The sequence below is a fragment of the Epinephelus lanceolatus genome, chromosome 2 (assembly GCF_041903045.1).
Source record: "Epinephelus lanceolatus isolate andai-2023 chromosome 2, ASM4190304v1, whole genome shotgun sequence".
Classification (NCBI taxonomy): Eukaryota; Metazoa; Chordata; class Actinopteri; order Perciformes; family Serranidae; genus Epinephelus; species Epinephelus lanceolatus.
In genome coordinates, this window is record NC_135735.1 from 1,518,470 (window position 1) to 1,538,953 (window position 20,484).

Here is a 20,484-nt window from a genome sequence, read left to right on the forward strand (position 1 = left end):
GGGGTACTACAATCATAGTAACCTTGTAACCGCTATGCGATAGTACCTATTCTGGAAATACCATAGCACCCTTCCCATGGTACCTACAATGGGACTATTTTTGATACTCTCTAAAAACCTACAGAAGGTACGATGAATTTCAAGGGGTAGTACACCTACAGTCCCCTTGTAGCTGAAATGCTATGGTACCTACTCTGATACTACCGCTTTACCCTTTAAAGTGATATGGTACTTACTGTGGAACTACCTTAGTACCCTTCCCCATGGTACCTACTACCATGGGACTGTTGTTGGCATTCTCTAAAGAACCACACTAGATCCCATAACACTTCAAGGGGTACTACAATCATAGTCCCCTTGTAACCTATATACGATGCTACGTATTCTTGAACTGCTGTAATAACCTTCCCTAAAGTACTTACAACGGAACTGTTGTTGGAGCTCTCTAAAGGACCATAGTAGAATCCATAGTACATGCCAAAGTACAATCATGGAAGCCTTGAAGCCAATATGCAATGGTACCTATTCTGGAACTACCGTAGTACCCTTCTCCATGGTACCTACTATGATACAATCATAGTACCCTTGTAGCCTAAGTGCTTTGGTACCTACGCACTTACTACCATGGTACCCTTCAAAGTGTCATGTTGCCAAGTGTTCCAATAAATAAGTAGCAGTTCAGGTTTAAGTGTACCGTAGTGGCAGGGTACCATGGTACACTGTAACTTTCTACTGCTACTTTACTACTATGGCACCTTTCAAAGTCCAACAGTTGGTATTTTCGGACCAAACACTTCTGGGGACTGTCTGAGAGTAACTGCCTACTGGGAAGCTCCCCCTTAGAACTACTGAACCTTCAAGGGCTTTTTTTCTCTGTTTGCATTTGCACTCCCAATAGGAATGTTGAAATGAGGTACGCTGGCTAAGATTCTTGTATTTTGCCTAGACGAGTCAAAACTGTGTGGTACTTTCCCCGTTGCATACATGCTAAGTAAAACCTGGACTTGACTGTTGGTCCATTTATGTTTTTTCCATTTTGTTTGTATTAGCTGTTGTTTGTGTTTTGTGTGTTCAGTTTTTTCCACGGTGAATGGGTTTTTAAAAATGGCGTTTGCCATAGCTGCATTGGCTCGTGTGTTCGACCAATCACTTTACACTTACGTACTGTTCCGCTTGTGTTAGGAGAGTACCTACTCTAAAGTAGAAGTGCAATGGCCCTCTAACTACGATTGTTACTAGTTCTTGCAAACATAATAAAAAAGGAGGTTCTAAGAATGATGAAAAAGTTCCTCCAGTCCAAAAATGGTCAGTCAGGAAACAGTCGTAATCTTCTCTGAGGTACCTACCAAAGGACTTATCTGGTAGTCTCCGAAGCACAGCAGTACTTAAGCCTGTACTACCATGGTACCTTCAAAGTGTGACAAAACCCTAATACTGCTGTGGTACCATTCTCAGTGTCATAGTACCACCTCTGAAAATATCATGGTACTCTGGTTAGCAATATAACATGCATGCTAATAACTATTGGATTTAAACATGCTACCATTATCATGTTAGCATGCTATGTCTTGTGCTCAAATTAAAAGAGGTTGACGGAAAAGTAATTTGTAAGAAAGGCTTCCTGTCATGAACTGAAGTGTTGGACAGTCGGTAGGATTCATCCTCTGGGGAGCATGAATGTCTGAATCAAATTTCACATTTCTGTGAGAGGCTGGTCACTGTCTTAATAAATGTTTCCTCAGAGTTCAGACAGAACAGGGACGAGTCTGGCTCACCAGACTCTCTTTATTCTGCAAGTCCTGTCTTACCTCCTTCTCCTTCTCCTCCTCCTCCTTGACCTCTTCCTGTCCGATGTCCTCCAGCACCAGGTCTGTTTTCTTCTGTACAATGCTGACTGAACGACACATGGCAGGAAGAGCAGGGTCGAGGATTAACTGTGTGTCTTGTTAACATATCAACCACAGGAAATTAATTAAATTCATGTCACAGAGAATTCTTCTGGTTATCGTCTATTTTCTGGAGTGTTTCTACTGGCAGAGCTCACATATCTTTGTATCAACGAATTTATCAGTTAATAAGTTTTGAATCTTAAATGAAAATGTTGATGTTGTTTCCAGAGTTTGCTCATTACACAAAATATCAATCAGTACACGTGACTTGACAAGATAACAATGTTTTCCAAAGGCTCAGTGTTACACGTCCACACAGATAAACAGTAAACAGAGTTATGATAAATCTTCACCACATCTGCTTTAGTGACTAAAAACTGTTCACAAAAATATGTGTATACATATAGACAGGACCTTATTTTATGATATGGGGCACTGACTTTATACTGTATATCAGACCAAAAATGACACAAGAGTTAGCTAACGTAGTTTTGGCCTCACATCTGCTGCTCAGAGACAATCTGCTCAGGAGGAACATGGACAGCAGCTCCAGAGACGGACCTTCCGTCAGCGGCTCTAATTCAGTCAGCACAAACCTCAACGCTAAGTGAAGGTTCGTCTCCAGGCTGCCGCTGCTAAATGTAACTGAAACACAGCATGTGTGGACTCTGTTGGGTGCCGGTCATTTGTTGATGTTAGCAGATTCCATGTCTTAGCTAACGTTAGCAGCTGCTGTTGGGGAAAGTTTGCCCAGAAGGCTTTTTTCCAAAAGGGATGTCTTGGTTAAGGTTCATCACATTCTTTGGCTTTTCCCTGAAAATTTGTCCTTAACTCTGTCCAGAGGCCGTCACAGGCAACGGAGGAAGTCAGGGAAAGTCTCTGTTTTTAAGTTCCGTTACAAACTGTTGAAAAAATGATGTAGAAAGTTACATACAGAACCTTTAATAACTGTTTGATAGACCCATTGATTGATTGATTGATTGATTGATTCCCTTTCCCAACATGTTCAGGTTTACCAACCAACACAACAAAAACACTCAACAAAGTTCTTTTATTTTCCAATCCATGTCTTTATTTTCATGAACATACAGCAACATGCCTTAGTGAGTTGTGACGTCTGTTCTTAGTTAGCTGCCTTCATCAGCAAAAGCCTTTAGATAACACAACAGATGTCCTGAGCTGTCAGCGGTCCAGATCTCAGAACTGTAACTAATATATTATGCAAGTTTCCATTGAGTAGCACAGACAGCAGAATAATCCCTGTTAAAAGGTGAACTCCAGTATTTCTAGTAAACCTGGAGCGTTTTTCCATGTTTGGTTTTCTCTTGTTCAGGTGACTAATGGGAACAAAAGTTTTGGAATTGGACAAGTGTTGAGAGAGAACGCTGCAGTATTGAAACAGGCTGTAATGTAACACCATCCGTGTCCGTCCACTAACAGTGTTTGTTTTGTCACTGACAGGCTCAGATTGTTATTCTAAGTGTGTGACAGCATTATGAAAGGATCCCTACAGAGACAGAGCTTTGTGTTAAAGAGTCAGATCCTTTTTGTTTAACCAGAAACAGTCCTGAAATCACCGTCACCAAACCCACCAGACTCCATTTAAATAAACAGTCATGTTAGTGTGTATAGAGGCAGCACGTTGTCACAGCTAACTGGTGCATTAAGGGTTAATTTACACCAAACCACAGCTGGTGACTGTTGGAACAGTGGAGAGATAACCAAGATGGTTTCTGTTGGTTTTAAATGAAGTGTGTTTTATGATGATAACATGACTTTATTTAAATGGAGTCTGGTGGGTTTGGTGACGGTGATTTCAGGACTGTTTCTGGTTAAACAAAAAGGATCTTACTCTTTAACACAAAGCTCTGTCTCTGTCCTTTCATAATGCTGTCAGACACTTAGAATAACAATCTGAGCCTGTCAGTGACCAAACAAACAGATTTAGTGGACAGACACTGACGGTGTGAACAGAGTGGTTACATTACAGCCTCTTTCACAGCTGCTGGGCTCTCTCTTAACATTGGACCAGTGTTTGGTCATTCAGGCTGCTGTCAGCCCTAGAGTGGTCTCCTCTGGTCTGAATCAGGGACTCATGTTGTTCCAAAGTTGTATAATTGCCTAGAGTTGGTTGGTGTTCTCACGGCAGCATTTACAAGAGGACCAGATCAAATGCCTTGTGTGAGAAAGCTGCTCTTGATTGGTCAGAATTTCCATGTGGGAAAAATCCAGGAAGTAAAGCAAACGTTGAAGAAGAGTACACTTGCAAGATAAATGTGACACTTTCTAATGTCACAATGGAGGGACAACTACGCAGGTTGATTTTAGCGCTGCTCATCGTGGACTATATTGCTGTCATTGTTCATTTTAGTCAAACCATACAGTTTGAAAACGAGGCGCAGCTCCAACTAGAAAACAATGTTTTGATGCATTGGATGTGCTGAATGTGCATATTAAGGCAGTACAGGAGGAGGTGCACATTAATAATCCTCCAGGACTGTAACATGCTCATGTTTAACCCAAACAATGTGTCATGTGACTGCAGTTGCTTCACATCCAGGTCGGAACACCTTCTCACCACAAACCAACCGCACCAGAGTTCCTTTGGAACCGGACCGAGACCACCTCTTCAAGAAGGTCTCAGTCTGGTTGTTTTGGTGTGTTCACACCTGCACAAACAAACCGCACTGAGGGGGCAAACCAACTGGAGTTTGACTGAACTGAACCAAACAGGGCAGGTGTGAAAGCACCCCTAGACAATAAACATGGAAACAGGCTCCAGGCTGGAAACTGAACTAACTACTGAACTAAACCTGACAGCTGAGTTGGGCTCAGTGGGTAGTTACTATACTGCAGCATGGATTATTGAACCAGGTAGTCCAATAAAGACTTTCTGTTATAACTGGTTCTTTGAAATACAAAGGTTTAAATATATTCACAGCCAGACTGTGGATCTCACATTGTATTTTCATTATTAAAAACATCAGAGTGAAAACTGGGGAATTTAATACAATTATGTTCCTGATCCATACAGGTTTGAATGTGTTTACAGCAGACATCATAAAGAAAACAATTTCAGATTTCACTCTGTGTGTTCTGAAGTTTTTTCAGTTACATTTAGTAAAGAAAAGTTAATGATGCATCATAGCTGTGCAAAAACCTACAGCAGAGCAGCTTTTAATCACTACAGGATGAAGTTAATGGGGTCTGTTTGTGTGTCTGTGTGTCTGTGTGTCTGTGTGTCCTTCAGTCAGTCAGTGTCAGTGTGAGCGACTCTGTCCTGCTCTTCCTTCTCCTTTTATTTTAAGGGGCTCTTGCCGCCTTTCCCCCCTGAAACAGAAGGAGAAGAGCAGCCCGGTTAGAGTCTGCCTCATCACTGACACCAACCTGCCAATCAGTACACAGCTAGCAAACCCATCATTTAATCAATCAACCAATCAATCAATGCATGTGTTAGTTATAGTTAAGACAAGTCTGACACCTGTGACCACACCCAGCAGTGATGTCACAGTGTATGGACACACCCTGAGGTGCATGTCTACATCACTGCTGCAGGGTGGGAAGTTAAACCACTGAAGGTCAGAAAAAAAAATGCAGCTGCTGTAAAGCTGCTTTTAAATAAAGTTAATAAGTTTCAACACTGGATGTAAATGAAAGTAATAAAAGACTCAAAGAAAACTAATTATCTACAACCATAGTTTAATTTACAAAAGCTTTTTAGATGTTATGTCACCACACAACCGTCTGGTTGAACCTTTTTGTTGCAGTGAAGTTGTGTCTGTAGCTTCTGTTTATTACCTGTAAATATTATCTGTACATTAAAGAGTAACTAAAACCAAAGCACCTTCTTTCAGCTGAAAACCAGTGTATCAGGGTATTTGGTAGTGTTTGCTAAATCTTGACACTGTAATGCAAATTATTTGAATTTTCAGCCAGTCACCAGATGAAAATATTGGCAAACTACGTTTACACGTTTCATACACATCATATCTGTGTTTCTAAAGGCCCTGACACACCAAGCTGACGGTTGGCCGTTGACCAAAGTCGGACCGTCGGTGAGCGTCTGTCGGCCTAGTTTTTGCGGTGTGTCCCGCTCTGTCAGCACTTCGGCGTCGGCGGCTTTTTGGGCGATTGAGCATGTTGAATCGGTGGCGGAGCTTGTCGGTGAGAGAGATCACTCTGATTGGCTGTTCAGGTTTTATTTCCTCGCCCCTGTAGCGAGTGAATCTGCCTGTAGTGAAACCGGGGCTAACTGGTGCTTCCTCCTCAGGCTCCACTTCACTCAGCTGCCCCACAGACCCGCTGCTTCTTCACACTTTAACCTGAATAACAAACCGGGGCTAGCTGGGAGCGGCTAGCGGAGCGTTAGCCGCAGCATGACCGGAGGGAAGCACAGCCAGTTAGCCTCCGCTAGTCTCTGAGCTAGCCCCGGCTCTCCGTTTGGATCCAACCGGAGCACCGAGCCCTGGTTTGTTATTCAGGTTAAAGTGGGAAGAAGCAGCGGGTTTATCGGGCAGCTGAGTGAAGTGGAGCCTGCGGAGGAAACACCGGGACCGTCTGGATGTAATAGTCCGTGGAGGTGCTGCGGTGCTCGGCTGCACAGATAGGAAACCCCTCGGCTGACAGGATGTACCACTCTCTCACTCCGCTCTCTCTCACGCAGGCGCAGAACGTACGTGCTACTTGGCCGTCGGATGTAGTCCGTGTAGTGTGTTCAAATGCAACTGACACAGGGCGACGTGAGGCGACGTAGACGACGCAACAGTTGGCTTTCGTCACCGCTAGTTCTTTGATGTCGGTTTGATGCATCCACACCTTAAAGTGTCGTAGTATCTGAGCTGACTGTGTCATCAGGAGGTGGAGGGGGTGGTGGATGGTGAGACACCTCAGAGAGACGCCTGCAGAGCTGCAGACACTGTTCAACACCAATTAACAAAACCTGTTGTGTTCTACTGACCCATTGCTGCATTTCCTTTCTGATATAGTGCCACAAAAAGTGTTTCTTTTCACTGAGATAACTGCAACGTTCCCTGCCAAGGATGGTGCCACAAAAAAGACACTTCTTTTTACAGAGATGTTGCTGCGTTTCCTGCCAGAGAAGTGCAACTAAAAGTGATTGTTTTTTACCACGACATCGATGCATTTCCTTCCAGAATAGTGACACTAAAAGTGATTGATTTTAAACAAGACATCGCTATGTTTCCTGTCAGAATAGAGCCACAGAAAAAACCCAACCACATTTTCTGCCGCGACAGAGCAACGAAAAAAATACCTCTTTTTACAGAGATATTGCTGCGTTTCCTGACAGAGAAGTGCAACTAAATTGGTTGTTTTTCACAAGACATTGCCACGTTTCCTTGATGAATAGTGCAACTGAAAAATCAGTTCTTTTTTTACAAAGACATGGCTGCATTTCCTGAAATTAATGTGACACTAGAAGCAGTTGGTTGTAAACAAGACACTGCCATGTTTCCTGTCAGAATGGTGCCACAAAAAGCAATTTTAGTTTTTTGCGAGTCATTACTACATTTTCTGCCGGGATAATGCCACGAAGAAAGACAGGTCTTTTTACAGAAATTAAAGCAGTTGTTTTTAACGTGACATTGCTGCGTTTCCTGCCTGAGAGGTGCAACTAAAAGCGGTTGTTTTTACATCTCCAGCGGTGGTTGTGCCAAATAAACTGGATATTTTAAGCCCAAACATGATCTTTTCCTAACCGAGTGTTTTTTGTGCCGGCACACATTAACCACAGTGATGTTAAAACAAGCCGACACAATAACGTACAGATGTTGTGTATGTGTGGTCTGTACAATGCCAACATTTATTCTGGTGACTCAGTTGTGAATTCTTTATATTGTGTTATTAATATACATAGCGACTGCCTTTGTTGAAACCTGACTATTAAAATGTAATTTTGGTTTTCCTGTATCTGGTGGCAGGTGATGTATTTGGTGGCAGCTTTTGTTGCCACCCCCTCCCGTCCCATCACAGTCTGAAGTAGTGAGTGGGCGTGTCTCAGGCCTCTCTCTGACCTCTGCGCATGTTGATACCATTTTGCGTTTCAGAGGTATTTTTCGATTTCCCAGGTGACAGATTATTTAGCCCAAACTCTAGGGTTTAGTTCCTCTTTAACAAAATTCAGCTGCCGACAGCCGTGCACAATGATATCAGATATGAGAGTAACGTGATTCTCCGCCGAGCAGAGTGTAATGTGTCAGTGTGTGTGAGCTGTGGAAAGCTTCATACTTACTGTTCTGCACCTCATCGCTGCTCGAGTCCTGCAGGAGGAGAACAAATGTTATAATGACATAATCAGTGACGGTCAGCTGTCCTAATGTGGATCTATGTGAATTACTGCGGCGACTCACCTGCTTCTGTACAGGCTGAGGTAACATACGACCGATCTCACTGACGATCCATCCCATCATACTATCAACACAACACAGAGCAGTTAGACCTCATCAAACACTGTCTGTCCAAAGTCATTGGTCCTGACCTCAGACACTCGGGTATGTCAGACATTATGGTCACAGCCTGTAGCTGTGTGACGTTAGCCAGCATGTCAGACGGTCTTATGTTCGCTGAGGATAAAACATCTACACTCAGCATCTCTGACGTTTTACTTCCTGTTTCAAATCTGATGTTACGATTCTGCTGTCTGACTTTAACCACAGTATTCACACATCAACCACTCATGTTAAAATGTTCTGTTTGCTCGTAATGTCTTTTTAAAATGTTGGAGTTTTATTTCCAGAGAATAAACTCCATCTGAAGCTACGAGCTCTGATGCTTGTGTGATGTTGGATCAACGTGTTTCCACCTACTTGGGCTGCGGCTCTGCTTCTTTGGGAGACCTGTGAGGACAAAAGAAAAGAGATCAGTGTTTAACAACCGACACTTTGACACCTGTAGTTAGCTGTGATTCCAACACGGCTGATTCTCCACCTGAACCTGACTGGACTCGACCCAGTTGACCTATGGCTAAGCCCCGCCCTCAAACGCGATGAGCCAATCACAGTGCGTATAGCCATCCCCATACACTGGGACATTCTCTGCCTGGACGTCCATTGAAATGCATTACAGAAAGTCAGTTTGTTCGGTTTTATGAGCTTTTTCTGAGATTTGAAGTTTAAAAATGGTCAAACGGTGTGCATGGGGTACATGCAACTCTGACACAAGGTATCCTGAGAGGCTGGGCGACCAGGTGTATTTTTACACTTTAAACCACATCTCAAGCGAGAAAAGTGTCTCCTTTGGATAAAGTTGTGTGGTAACGTTAGACCACAACATCAACTCAACGTGAATAAGATTAACAATGATGTCTACATCTGTTCTAAGGTAAGTCAACATTGTGTTTGAGGCAACATATTGTCACTTTGCTGGAAAGAAATATAAAGTTATCTTTAACATCTCTAGCTAACGTTAGCTAAAGTTAGCCTAACGTTAGCTCCTAGCTGCGTGGTTCATCATGTCACCTTGTTTGCTGGGAGTTCATTAGCCTATTTTGTTCTAGTTTTGTACTTTGGTGATGGTACATCATTGTTAGCTGTTGTCCAAAGGGCTCTAGTTAAGCTAACGTTAACTTCTGGAGCTTAGCTTCATTAACTTATCTGTAATGGCAGAGATAACAAAGGTTGGCAAACGTTATGCTGAATGATTCAGTGTAAATACTGTAGCACCAAACTAACGGAGAGACACTCTTGGTAAAGATGGTAAAAAGGCCGTTATCCTTTTCTCATATTCTGAGCCAAAAACCTTAACTTCAGTGGCACTTTAACTTGTTGTCTTTGATGGTGACGGCAACCAGATGCGGTTCACAAGCGTACACTGTGACCTGTAAATTTTGGCTTGTAATTTAAGCTTTTCATCGACCTTCTCAACAATAAAATGATGAATATATCCCTCCAATGCGTAGTTTAGGCCCTTTTGGTTACTTCTCAATGACATCTGATCGTTACGTCCCCAAAAATCATCAGTTGCCTCCTGTGAAATGCCGTGTACTGTGACACCTGCCATAGCGCCGCTCACTGAATGTTGATAGTTTGTCCGAGTGAGTGGAGGGGGCGTGGCTTAGCCATAGGTCAATTGGCTTCAGGTCAGACTCCAGCTTTAATATACCATATGTGGCATATGACTGTTTTTGGGTTTTCATAACGTTCAGGAGGAAAAGGATGTGTTGGAGATTGTGTCAAAAATGTCTCTCACTGCACTGAGAAGACTTAATCTTATGTTTGGTTTTAATTTTAAATCTCCAGTGTGCAGGATTCAGGGAAAGGAATATAATATAATCAGTCTGTTGTCTTTAGTGTATAAACTATAAAAATATTAGAATGAGACGTTTATATCTACACAGGGAGCAGGTCCTCGTCTACAGAGGTCACCATGTTGCACCGCCATGTTTCTACAGTAGCCCAGAACAGACAAACCAAACACTGATTTAAGACAGAGACATTCATGTTTTCCTGTTGGCCACAGTAGTTACAGCCCCTCCATCAAGAACAGCGTTGTAAAAAAGACAGATTTTTTTTGGTAAGATGATTATTCAGTGTTTTCACCTGGAGCCTCATTTATAAGCACTGCGTACGCACATAAACAGGACTGAAATGTGTGTGCGCCATTCTCTAAGCATAAATTGGGGTTTGTAAAGAAAAACTTCACAGAGACATTTAGGTACATTTAGGGAAACTCTGATTTTGGAGATGGGAAATTGGCGACACAGATGGTGAGGTGATGAACTGAAGTCAGACTGTGACAGGGATCATTATAACAACCTCTCACCCATTTTAATTCACCTCACATCACACATTTCTTAGAGACCCACTTCAGATGCAGCAGTGTTATTTGTGTTTGTGCCAGTGAGACAGAACTTTTCCAAAAGCACCTTCTGATTGTACAAGACACGTCAAATCAAATCCTGCTCGATACTTTGCTGTCTCACCACCAATCACCCCTGGTGATATAAACCACTAAAAAACACTGAATAACACCGTTTCATGTGTTTTGCAGACACTCTTGTCGCGGAGGGGCCGCTAACTACAGTAGCTGACACAAAAACCTGAATGTCTCTCTCTATAGCCAGTGTTTGGTTTGTGCTTTCTGGACTACAAACATGGCAGTGCAACATGGTGATCTCTGTAAACAAGGACCAGGGGTCTCATTTATAAACACTGTGTACACACAAAGTGAGGTTTGTAAGAGGCGTATGCCACCTCACAAAAACTTGACCCATGCTTACCAACTTTTTGGAGACAGGAAATGGGGTGACGCAGACGGTGAGGTGGGAGCAACATTTTTAGTTTGGATCCTACACACTGTTTTATAAGTGAGACTCTTGCTCCCAGTGTAGATATAAATGTCACCTAAATCCTACACACTGGAGCTTGAACTGCACCTATTGCAAATATAAATCAACATGTTTCTCTCTAACAGACTTGTCCACTTGATCTTGACCTTTGACCTTCACTCTGTCCCTCTTTGAATCCCTTTCTTTCCCTCTCATACCTTCAGATATCTCTGTCTCTGACTCGCAGTAATTCAAGTGTGTAAAGTTCACCACACACTGACAGAGATCTGACTCACTTCTCTGTGTCGTCGGCAGGTTTCGGGGCAGGTTTCGGGGCTGGAGGAGGTTCTGGTGCCGGAGCAGGTTTTGGTGCCGGAGCAGGTTTTGGTGCCGGAGTCTCGGCTGTTGACAGAAACAGGAGACACTCGGGTTTAACCTCTGATGCCATGACATCACTGTGAGGTAAGAACATGTGACATGATGCTGTGAGGCCGACCTTTAGGCGCAGCAGGAGCTTCAGTCTTCTCGCTGACTTCTGTCTTTGAGCGAACAGGAAGCTCCGGCTGAGGAACCACCTTCTCTATCCCCTGTTTGATCCAGTCTATCATCCTGTCGGTCACATAAACATGTATGTTCTGATGTCACACATGATCCTGAGTGCAGGCTGCAAAACTCGAAGCGCACTGCCTTTTGTTTTTAAGTGAATGTCACTAGGAACTATCACACACACACACACACACACACACACACACACACAGACCTGGGTGGCGGTGGCGGTGGATTGGTGTCAGTTTTGTCCTGTTGGACTGATTTCTCTGCCACGACAGCGGCCGGCGGCTCTGCAGCTGAAACAAACCACAGTATGATGTCATGATTTATCGTCCACTCTGAGTCTCTGCTGTGTCTGCATAAACATTCACATCTGTCTCACCTTTATCAGCCACTGCTGTCGGACGCACCTGAGGAGACACACACACACACACACACACACACACACACACACACACACACACATCAGGTCACATGACCAACAGGTGGAGTCGTGGCTAAGTTCTGACATTAAAGGAGCATTCCACTGATTTTACACAGTTAGTTTAACTCAGCCTGAGTTAATAACATCTATATCAGGGACATCTGGACAACTGTACAAGACAGAGTCTGCATTAGAAACCTTTCATCAGGTGAGGTGCATCATGGGAAATGTAGGATCACTGATGTTTTTCCCTTTTTAAAGAATTATCTATTTATTTGAGTTGTTCAGGTTTTCTGGTTTATCTCTGAATTTCTGGGATCGTTTTGGTCTCCTCAGGGTTAGTCTTGAGTTTCAACATTAGTGAAGGTTTTGTTCGGGGTTTCCGTGGAGTTTGACGTTTTTCAGGACATATGCTCACAGGCTCCTTTAAATCAATGTTCTTGTTTTGCAGAGATATAACATGTTCATTACTGAACTTTAAGCTGGAGATACATTAACTATGTCTTCACATGTGCATGATGGCTGCCGTGTGTATCCTGCATCTGTCTGGTGTGTTGACGTGATGCATCCACAAGACGCAGCATGCAGATGAACGGTAGGGGCAGCGTAGGGATGGTATGGTGACGTGGCAGGGTCAGGGGTCAGTCAGCATGTCAGCAGCTTTGAGGAAAAGCTAATACACCAGGTCCATAACTTCTCGCATCTGTACCATGTTGATTTGAATTTGATTTAATTTCACATCATCATGAGAACAAAATATTTGTCTTGCGTCCCAAGACGTCAACTGTTTTACAGAAGTACAACAAAACCATAACACAAAGCCCACACATCACATCAGACATTATGGAGAGTGGATGCAAAGCAACAAATGATCATTCTTATGACATTCAGTGTTCAGCTACACTGAGGCTGCTGTGTGTCACTGACACGACTGATTTGTAGTGGTCTTCATACATCTATGATGGCACCACTGTGATCTCAGGATTAACAGTATAGTTATCTCCTTCAGTGTCGTCGTGTTTATCTTTTACATTATGTAAACCTGTAAATGTCACAGGTATCAATGTACAGGTCTGCTGCTCTCTGATAAAACCACAGGAGTGTATTTCTGTCCTGTCTGTGGTGCAGGACGTCGTGCAGTAACTGTGATGTACCTCGGCCGGCGGCTCAGCTGCTGCTGCTGCTGCTTCTGCTGCTGTTTCCTTCTTGTTCAGTTCAGGCTTCGGAACGACTTTCTCCAAACCCTGAGCGATCCAAGCGATCATCCCTTTTCTGAGGTGAAGAACAAACAGAGACAGAGAGTGAATGGACGTCAGACAGCTGCTGAACAGCAGAGGGCGCTGCAGAGACGCTACAGGAGCCAACGACTGGGAGAGATGGGCCGATTGATTCTTTGCACTGGATCAGTTCCTCTGAGTTGATTCATGTAAATGAACCTTTCAGCTTTATAAATCATTGAAAAACATGTTGTCAGTTTCTCTTTTGTTTTCCTACATGCACGTTTAACAGTATAGTTATCTCCTTCAGTGTCTTTTTTGATTTTTCCCACTTTAACCTGAATAACAAACCAGAGCTAGCTGGGAGCATGACTGGAAGGGAAGCACAGCCAGTTAGCCTCCGCTAGTCTCTGAGCTAGCCCCGGCTCTCCGTTTGGATCCAACCGGAGCACCGAGCCCTGGTTTGTTATTCAGGTTAAAGTGGGAAGAAGCAGCGGGTTTATCGGGCAGCTGAGTGAAGTGGAGCCTGAGGAGGAAACACCGGGACCGTCTGGATGTAATAGTCCGTGGAGGTGCTGCGGTGCTCGGCTGCACAGATAGGTAAGGTGAGTGGGGGGTGGAGAGCAGAGGTAGAGGGAGGTGTGGCTCATGACACACTTTGTTTGGTCTACAGGCAGTGCACAACAGCGAACCTAGCGGTGAAACGATTTCGCTTTTTTGCCCCTTTGAAGTGGAAGCAGAAAACGTTTCCACTAGGTAGCGCACTAGCTCACTAGCTAGCGCTGTCTGCTTATCAACTCCTCAACGTTAGATCGTTAGAGCCTCCCAGGCACAAGAAATCTATAGTCTTACGAGCCTGTGATGCCGATGAGAACGAAATAGTTGAAATGTTGACTCGTCCCACTGCTGTGAAGTGATTGGTTGAATTAAAAACTGAGAAGTTTTTGACTAACATGGGATTGTAAGTCTCTGATTGGCCACATTAAAAATGATTGACAGATACCTTGCCCGCTCGAGTTTACGTACGCACACGTGTAAATCGGCGGCTCTTCAGCTCTGCCGGGGGATGATGATGCAGTGACTGAGCGTGCGTCTGTATGTACGGAGGCTCTGTGAGCTCAATACAATGTGACAGAAATGTCACTGAACAACCGTCTGTTGTTTTTGAGGGGCGAATGGCAGTAGTTCAGTGACCTCCACCACCTTGTGCTGCATTCATGTGCCTCTGGAATAATCTGCAAAGTGAGTTCTGGATCATACGTCTCACCTGATCCGTTTCCTTTGATCATCTTCTCTGATGTTGTTTCCACACCACAGCTTAAAGCTCATGAACACACCTAAGTTTGAAAAGGAGCACCTGAACGCACCAGCAGCCTTGGCTGGCGGAGGTCTCAACTCGAGTCTGATTAATTTCTCCTCATTCGTCGTCACTGCGTTAAGACATGTATCATGAGCACTCAGATTCATTTCTTAAAGAGACATTCAGAGCGATTGGTTCGTTCGTTTCTTCCGTCACTACAGCCTGAAACTTTGACGATCTGAGATGTCGTTGGAACGAATGTGACAAAGATCATGTGATCAACAGAAGCAGCTCTGAGTCTCTGAAGGTGATGAACTCGGAGTTTAATTAAAGGCAGGAAGTGTTTCAGTGAGACTCCACTTAGCTTCTAGATTTAACGTTTTAGAATATTGGCGGCTGACGGTTCGTCCACAGACTGAAGGTGAAACACAAAGTTTGACTTTAGGATTTTATTTTTATTTTTATTTTTTTTAAAGATCACTATTTGGCATTGTGCCTGCTGACCGGTTAATAAAGCAGCTCACTATTTGGCATTGTGCATGAGCAGCTCAGTATTTAGCTTTCTGTTTGTCAATGTGTTTTCAAGGCAGCTCATTATTTGGTAGCCTGCCTGTTGAAGGGTTTTAAAGCAGCTCAGTATTTGGCATTCTGTTCGACAATATGTTGGCAAAACAGCTCACTATTTGGCAGTGTGTCTCACTCTTTGGCATTCTGCCTGTCGATGGGCTTATTATAAACAAGCTCACTATTTGGCACTGTGCATGTTCAAGGGTTTTAAAGCAGCTCAGTATTTGGCATTCCATTTGTCAATATGTTGGCAAAACAGCTCACTATTTGGCAGTGTGTCTCACTCTTTGGCATTCTGCCTGTCGATGGGCTTATAGGCAAGCTCACTATTTGGCATTGTCCCTGCTAATGGGTTAATAAAGCAGCTCACTATTTGGCATTGTGCATGAGCAGCCCAGTATTTAGCTCTCCGTATGTCAATGTGTTTGCAAGGCAGCTCACCATTTGGCAGCCTGCCTGATGAAGGGTTTTAGAGCAGCTCACTATTTGGCATTCTGTTTGTCAATATGTTGGTAAAGCAGCTCACTATCTGGCAGAGTTTCTCACTGTTTGGCATTGCACATGTTAAAGGGTTTTAAAGCAGCACACTATTTGGCATTGTGCCTGGTGATGGATTTTAAAGTAGTTCACTATTTGGCATTCTGTTCGTTAATATGTTGGCAAAACAGCTCAATATTTGGCACTGTGCATGTTCAAGGGTTTTAAAGCAGCTCAGTATTTGGCATTGTGCATAAGCAGCTCAGTATTTGGCACTGTGCATAAGCAGCTCAGTATTTGGCAGCCTGCCTGCTGACAGGTTTTTAAAGCAGCTCAGTATTTGGCAGTGTTTCCTGTGGTGGTTACTCACTCGTCTTCAGGTTTACTGTCGTCAGAGGAAAAAACAGAACGCAGAAGAAACATCAGGAAACTTTTTACTGCGACACGTCATAGTCATAAAAAACAGAGTTTACAGAGAAGAGTCAACCTGAAACATTAAACTCATCCTCATCAGTACAACATGACACGCTGAAGACTCGAGACATGATTTAGTCATTTTAAGACTTGAGATATGACTTGGACTTGTTGTCTACCCTTAGGTGGGACCAGGACCTCGAGTGTTTCGAGGGGTCACAACAGATTATCTTCTGATTCATCATTTCACCAATGTCCACAGCTGCCCAAGTCAAGCCTGTTGTCTTTATAAAACAAGTCTTAAATCTTATCAAAACAAGTCCAAGTCAAGCCTGTTGTCTTTATAAAACAAGTCTTAAATCTTATCAAAACAAGTCCAAGTCAAGACTGGAGTCTTTCAAAACAAGTCTCAAGTCTTATCAAAGCAAGTCTAACAGTGTGAGTCTACATAGGGCCTCCTTCAGCAGTAAATCATTAGCAAGATGCTGTGGAGCGCTTCAACCCAGTGCTTTTCACATAACATACTGTGCATGGGTTTTCTTTCTATGACAACAGTATCTTGACATTAACGTTAGCTGGGTAGCTGATGTAACGTTACATTAACCGAAGACTGACGACAACATGTACGGTGCTAAAAGAAGAACACTCAGCAGTAACACTCCGGGTACGGCCGAACTGATCCGCAGATCTGATTCTGCCGTGATTGTTTCTGACCTACAGCACAGTTCAGGTTCGACAGTGGCTGAAGGAGTGGCAGTGACATCACCAGCGCCTTCCTGAAAACTGCTGTGCGAGGCACTGTTTGAGATCAGTCAAACGACCCAAAGTCAAGTCTCAAGTTTATTGAAGCAAGTCCAAGTGTTTTCATCCACAGTTCAGCCTGAACCCTACTTACCTGGGTGTTGTGTTTTCCTCCTGTGATGGACGGAGGCGAAGAAGGAGAGAGAAGAAAGGAAGACATTATTAGGTGCATGTGTTGTACCATCTGATCCTGGGTCAGTGTCTGGTCCTCACCTTGGTGGTGGAGTTGGCTCGGCTCAGTTTCGGTGAGAGTGCAGGTTGAGGCAAAGCGCTGCTGATCCACGTCAACACTGCGGGCTGAGACGCAGGTGCCGGGCTGAGAACAGGAAATTAAAGTCATCGTTAGATTTTAACTGAAACACGCACTGAGCCACAGCTGCTTCATAAGGACAAGCACATAAAGCATGAAGTGATGCATTTGTGAGCTAATTGACAACAGTAGTTCTTTTTTTTTTAAAGATTATTTTTTCAGGCTTTTGCCTTTAATTGACAGGAGAGAGTGAAATGGGGGAGTGAGAGAGAGTGGGGGGATAAGATGCAAGAGTCGAACCCGCCACCGCTGCAGCGAGGCATCACCTCTGTATATGGGCCTTTAAAATAAACCTAACTACATAAAAACAGGATAAGACACAAATGATATACAGCCTGTAAAAAATAAAGTTTCATTTTAAAATAAACTTCAGAAAATATCTAACAGGCAGATTACACTCTCTTTGGCTGTGAAAACACGTCTGACTCGAGGTCAGAGGTGAATCTGAGATATTAGATACAAAGACAGAGATAGAAAATTAAACTGCATCTGTTGTATGGCAATAAATCTGTTTGAAAGCCTGTTTATTTCTCTTTGAAATGGTGCCACATTTGTAAGGAACATGCATTTGTGGGGTGAGCAGCAGAGCTGAGTATGTGGGCTGTGCCAAATCTTGTCTGCCAATGCCAAACAGGTTTTTTGACTGTTGCTATAGACTCTTGATTTGAGCTTCTGGTACCCCCAGGTACCTGTTAGCATGGGCCCTGCTACAGTGGTCACTTGGTGTCTGCTCCAAGAATCGGCACGCCACATTTGACTGATCTGGAAAGGGCCCGTGCGATAGGGCAAGTCAAGCTGGTGTTCTGTGAGCCCCAGTACCATCTGCAAACTGAAGGCCAAGTTCCATATAACTCTGTGAAGACGGCGCCCCAAGAAGACCGCTTCCTCATCCTGTCAGCACTTAGGAACTGTAGGCAGTCTTCTACAGATTTGCAGTCAAGGTTTGCGGGATGATATGGCCGACGGCTCTCTGCCCAGACAATCCAGAACAGACTGTACACAGCCAATCTCTGGTCTCATAGGGCTGCCAGGATGCCTGCCATGACTGCCCATCACCGTCACGCCTGTGTGCACTTGTGTCTGCAACATGTGCACTGGCACCTGAACATGTGGAGGAATGTTATGTTAAGCAATGTGTCCAGATTCTGCCCCCGTGGCTCAGAGGTAGAGCGGGTCATCCACCCATCGGAAGATCAGCGGATCGTAGGGTCAAAGTGTGGAGAACACTTTGCTGATTGCTGCACTGATAGTCCCCCTTGTCATTGCTGTCTCTTTCCACGCATTATCTACTGCTATTTCATTAGAGTGCAGGGCACTAGAACTGTCATATAAATGGGGGTGTGCCTGTACCAGTTCACAAAGTTTTTCCTCCTCGCCCGCCATATTTCATACCTACTTCTTCTGTGAATCACAAAAAGTGGTTAATTTCAAGTACATCACTTGCATCATCATCCCTGCTGGCAACGCATGGTATTACACGCGTCGCAACACATTTGAGACGCAAGCACGCATCATGGCAGCCAATGCATCTCGATGTGTCCCAATGCGTTTGCGTCTGCGTGCCTTTGCGTCGACTATGAAACGGCCCTAACTCTGATAACTTATGTTGACGTCACTGTGGACGTCAGCTGGACTCACCCGTTCTCCTCCGCCACCTGGACTTCCTGTTTGGGTTTGTCAGCTTTCGGAGCTGTTAATAAAAAAAAGATGAATATTTATGTTTAATACGAGGGACGTGAACTGAAGCAGATGATTTTCACTGTGTGAGCCGTCTTACCTTCATTTTTAGTCTCATCCTGAAACGTCACTTTCTTCTCCTGTGGAAAACACAGTGTGATGTCATCATTACGAAGTTATTATTACAGTAATACATCATGTCTTATTTATCTAAAACATAAAATCATCTTTCGGCAGAGATTAAAATCACCTCTGTGTGTGAGATTACAAATTCTGACCATTTTTATTGATGGAACAGTCAGTATATCCTGATTCAGAAATTTATGTAACATGGAAATGTCTGTCAATCAAAACATGCAAATATTTTTGGACAGTTTTTTGATGACGTGAAAGGACAGCTTCTTTTGTCGGTGACGCCGGAAGTCACTGACCAAGCGCCACTTTCCGATGACTTGGCAGTGAGACCGGATTGAACACGCACGCCTTCTGCTTATTCAGTGGTGCAGAGAATCAGGTGCCCCAGAAAAGTTAACTCAATGAAAATAAAAATATAAAAATCAAAATGACAGTGTAACAAATAAGGGGCGTGGCTTACAGGAACAGGGGCTGGGGCAGCTGCAGGAGGCGGGGCAGCAGCTGGGGGCGGGGCAGCTGCAGGAGGCGGGGCAGCGGCTGATTTCTCCTCCTTCTTCTCGTCAGCTGTTTTGGGTGGAGGCTCAGGCGGCTGGGGAACGACTTTGACCACCCAGCTCAACATCCTGGCAAAAAACAAACACACACAGACGCCGTCACTGCTGGAAACACGTTCAACCATCAACCAATAAAAACAGATGGGAAAAAAATAAAATAACAGCTGGTCAAATTAAAACTGGAGCCGATCTTCACATTTTGTGTCTAAGTGACAAATGGAAGGAACAATTCCTTAAAACTGGTCCAGTATTGACAGAGACAATTTGAAGCACCGTCAGTTTGCGTCCACCAAAGCTTGTTTTTTTTGTTTTGTTTGTACCTGTCGTGGTGTCGTCTGCTCGCTCAGGGTGAAGTCTCTTTGTGTTGTTACTGACTTGTTGCAGGAAAATAGTGGAAACGCTGGTGATAGTTGGAGAGAGGAGCTCCAGGAACAGTTCAACGTGTTGGAGAACAGAAAAACCTCTTTTCCACCAAAATGAGCTCGTGTACTCAGATTTTTTTAAACACAAGTAAACCTGCTAAGAATATGTGATAGACTCTGTTCCCAGTGCGAGTAGATCAGAGCTGTGCACACGACTCTGCAGCAGACGGTAGGCCTTTCTGTGTGTGTGGGTTTTTTGTTGTGTCTCGTTCGATGTCACGGACAAGCCGGAAAGCAGGTTATTAAACAGTAGAAAGCAGCAGGAGGCCAGAGAAACATCTTTTTTATATGACTTACATTCAGTCTCTCATTCGAACTCAGTGCAGACTTATTTGGAAAAGTGTTTCAACGCTGTTCAGGTGGAGACAGACAGTATTTTGTGGCGGCCCATCATAGCTGTTTGAGGGAGCTAAAATTAGCGCGTTTACCCAGGTGTTGTGTTTCCATAAATGCTGATGCCGATTA

The 20,484-nt window shown here is 43.9% G+C and overlaps 1 protein-coding gene across 1 annotated transcript in view; it reads right to left on the bottom strand.

The window, feature by feature from the left end:
- Positions 1-19,786, bottom strand: part of cngb1a (cyclic nucleotide gated channel subunit beta 1a) — a 45,131-nt gene extending 25,345 nt beyond the window's left edge. The window contains exons 1-11 of the mRNA XM_078162695.1: positions 19,476-19,786; positions 14,630-14,792; positions 13,300-13,417; positions 12,104-12,131; positions 11,933-12,017; positions 11,669-11,781; positions 11,469-11,574; positions 8,714-8,743; positions 8,258-8,318; positions 8,140-8,167; positions 1,809-1,894 (exon numbers count right to left, since the gene is read on the bottom strand). Coding sequence (XP_078018821.1) covers positions 1,809-1,894; positions 8,140-8,167; positions 8,258-8,318; positions 8,714-8,743; positions 11,469-11,574; positions 11,669-11,781; positions 11,933-12,017; positions 12,104-12,131; positions 13,300-13,417; positions 14,630-14,792; positions 19,476-19,722 — 1,065 coding nt within the window. The 5' untranslated portion in view covers positions 19,723-19,786. The remainder of the gene's footprint in view (positions 1-1,808; positions 1,895-8,139; positions 8,168-8,257; positions 8,319-8,713; positions 8,744-11,468; positions 11,575-11,668; positions 11,782-11,932; positions 12,018-12,103; positions 12,132-13,299; positions 13,418-14,629; positions 14,793-19,475) is intronic.
- Between the last annotated feature and the right edge of the window lie 698 nt (positions 19,787-20,484).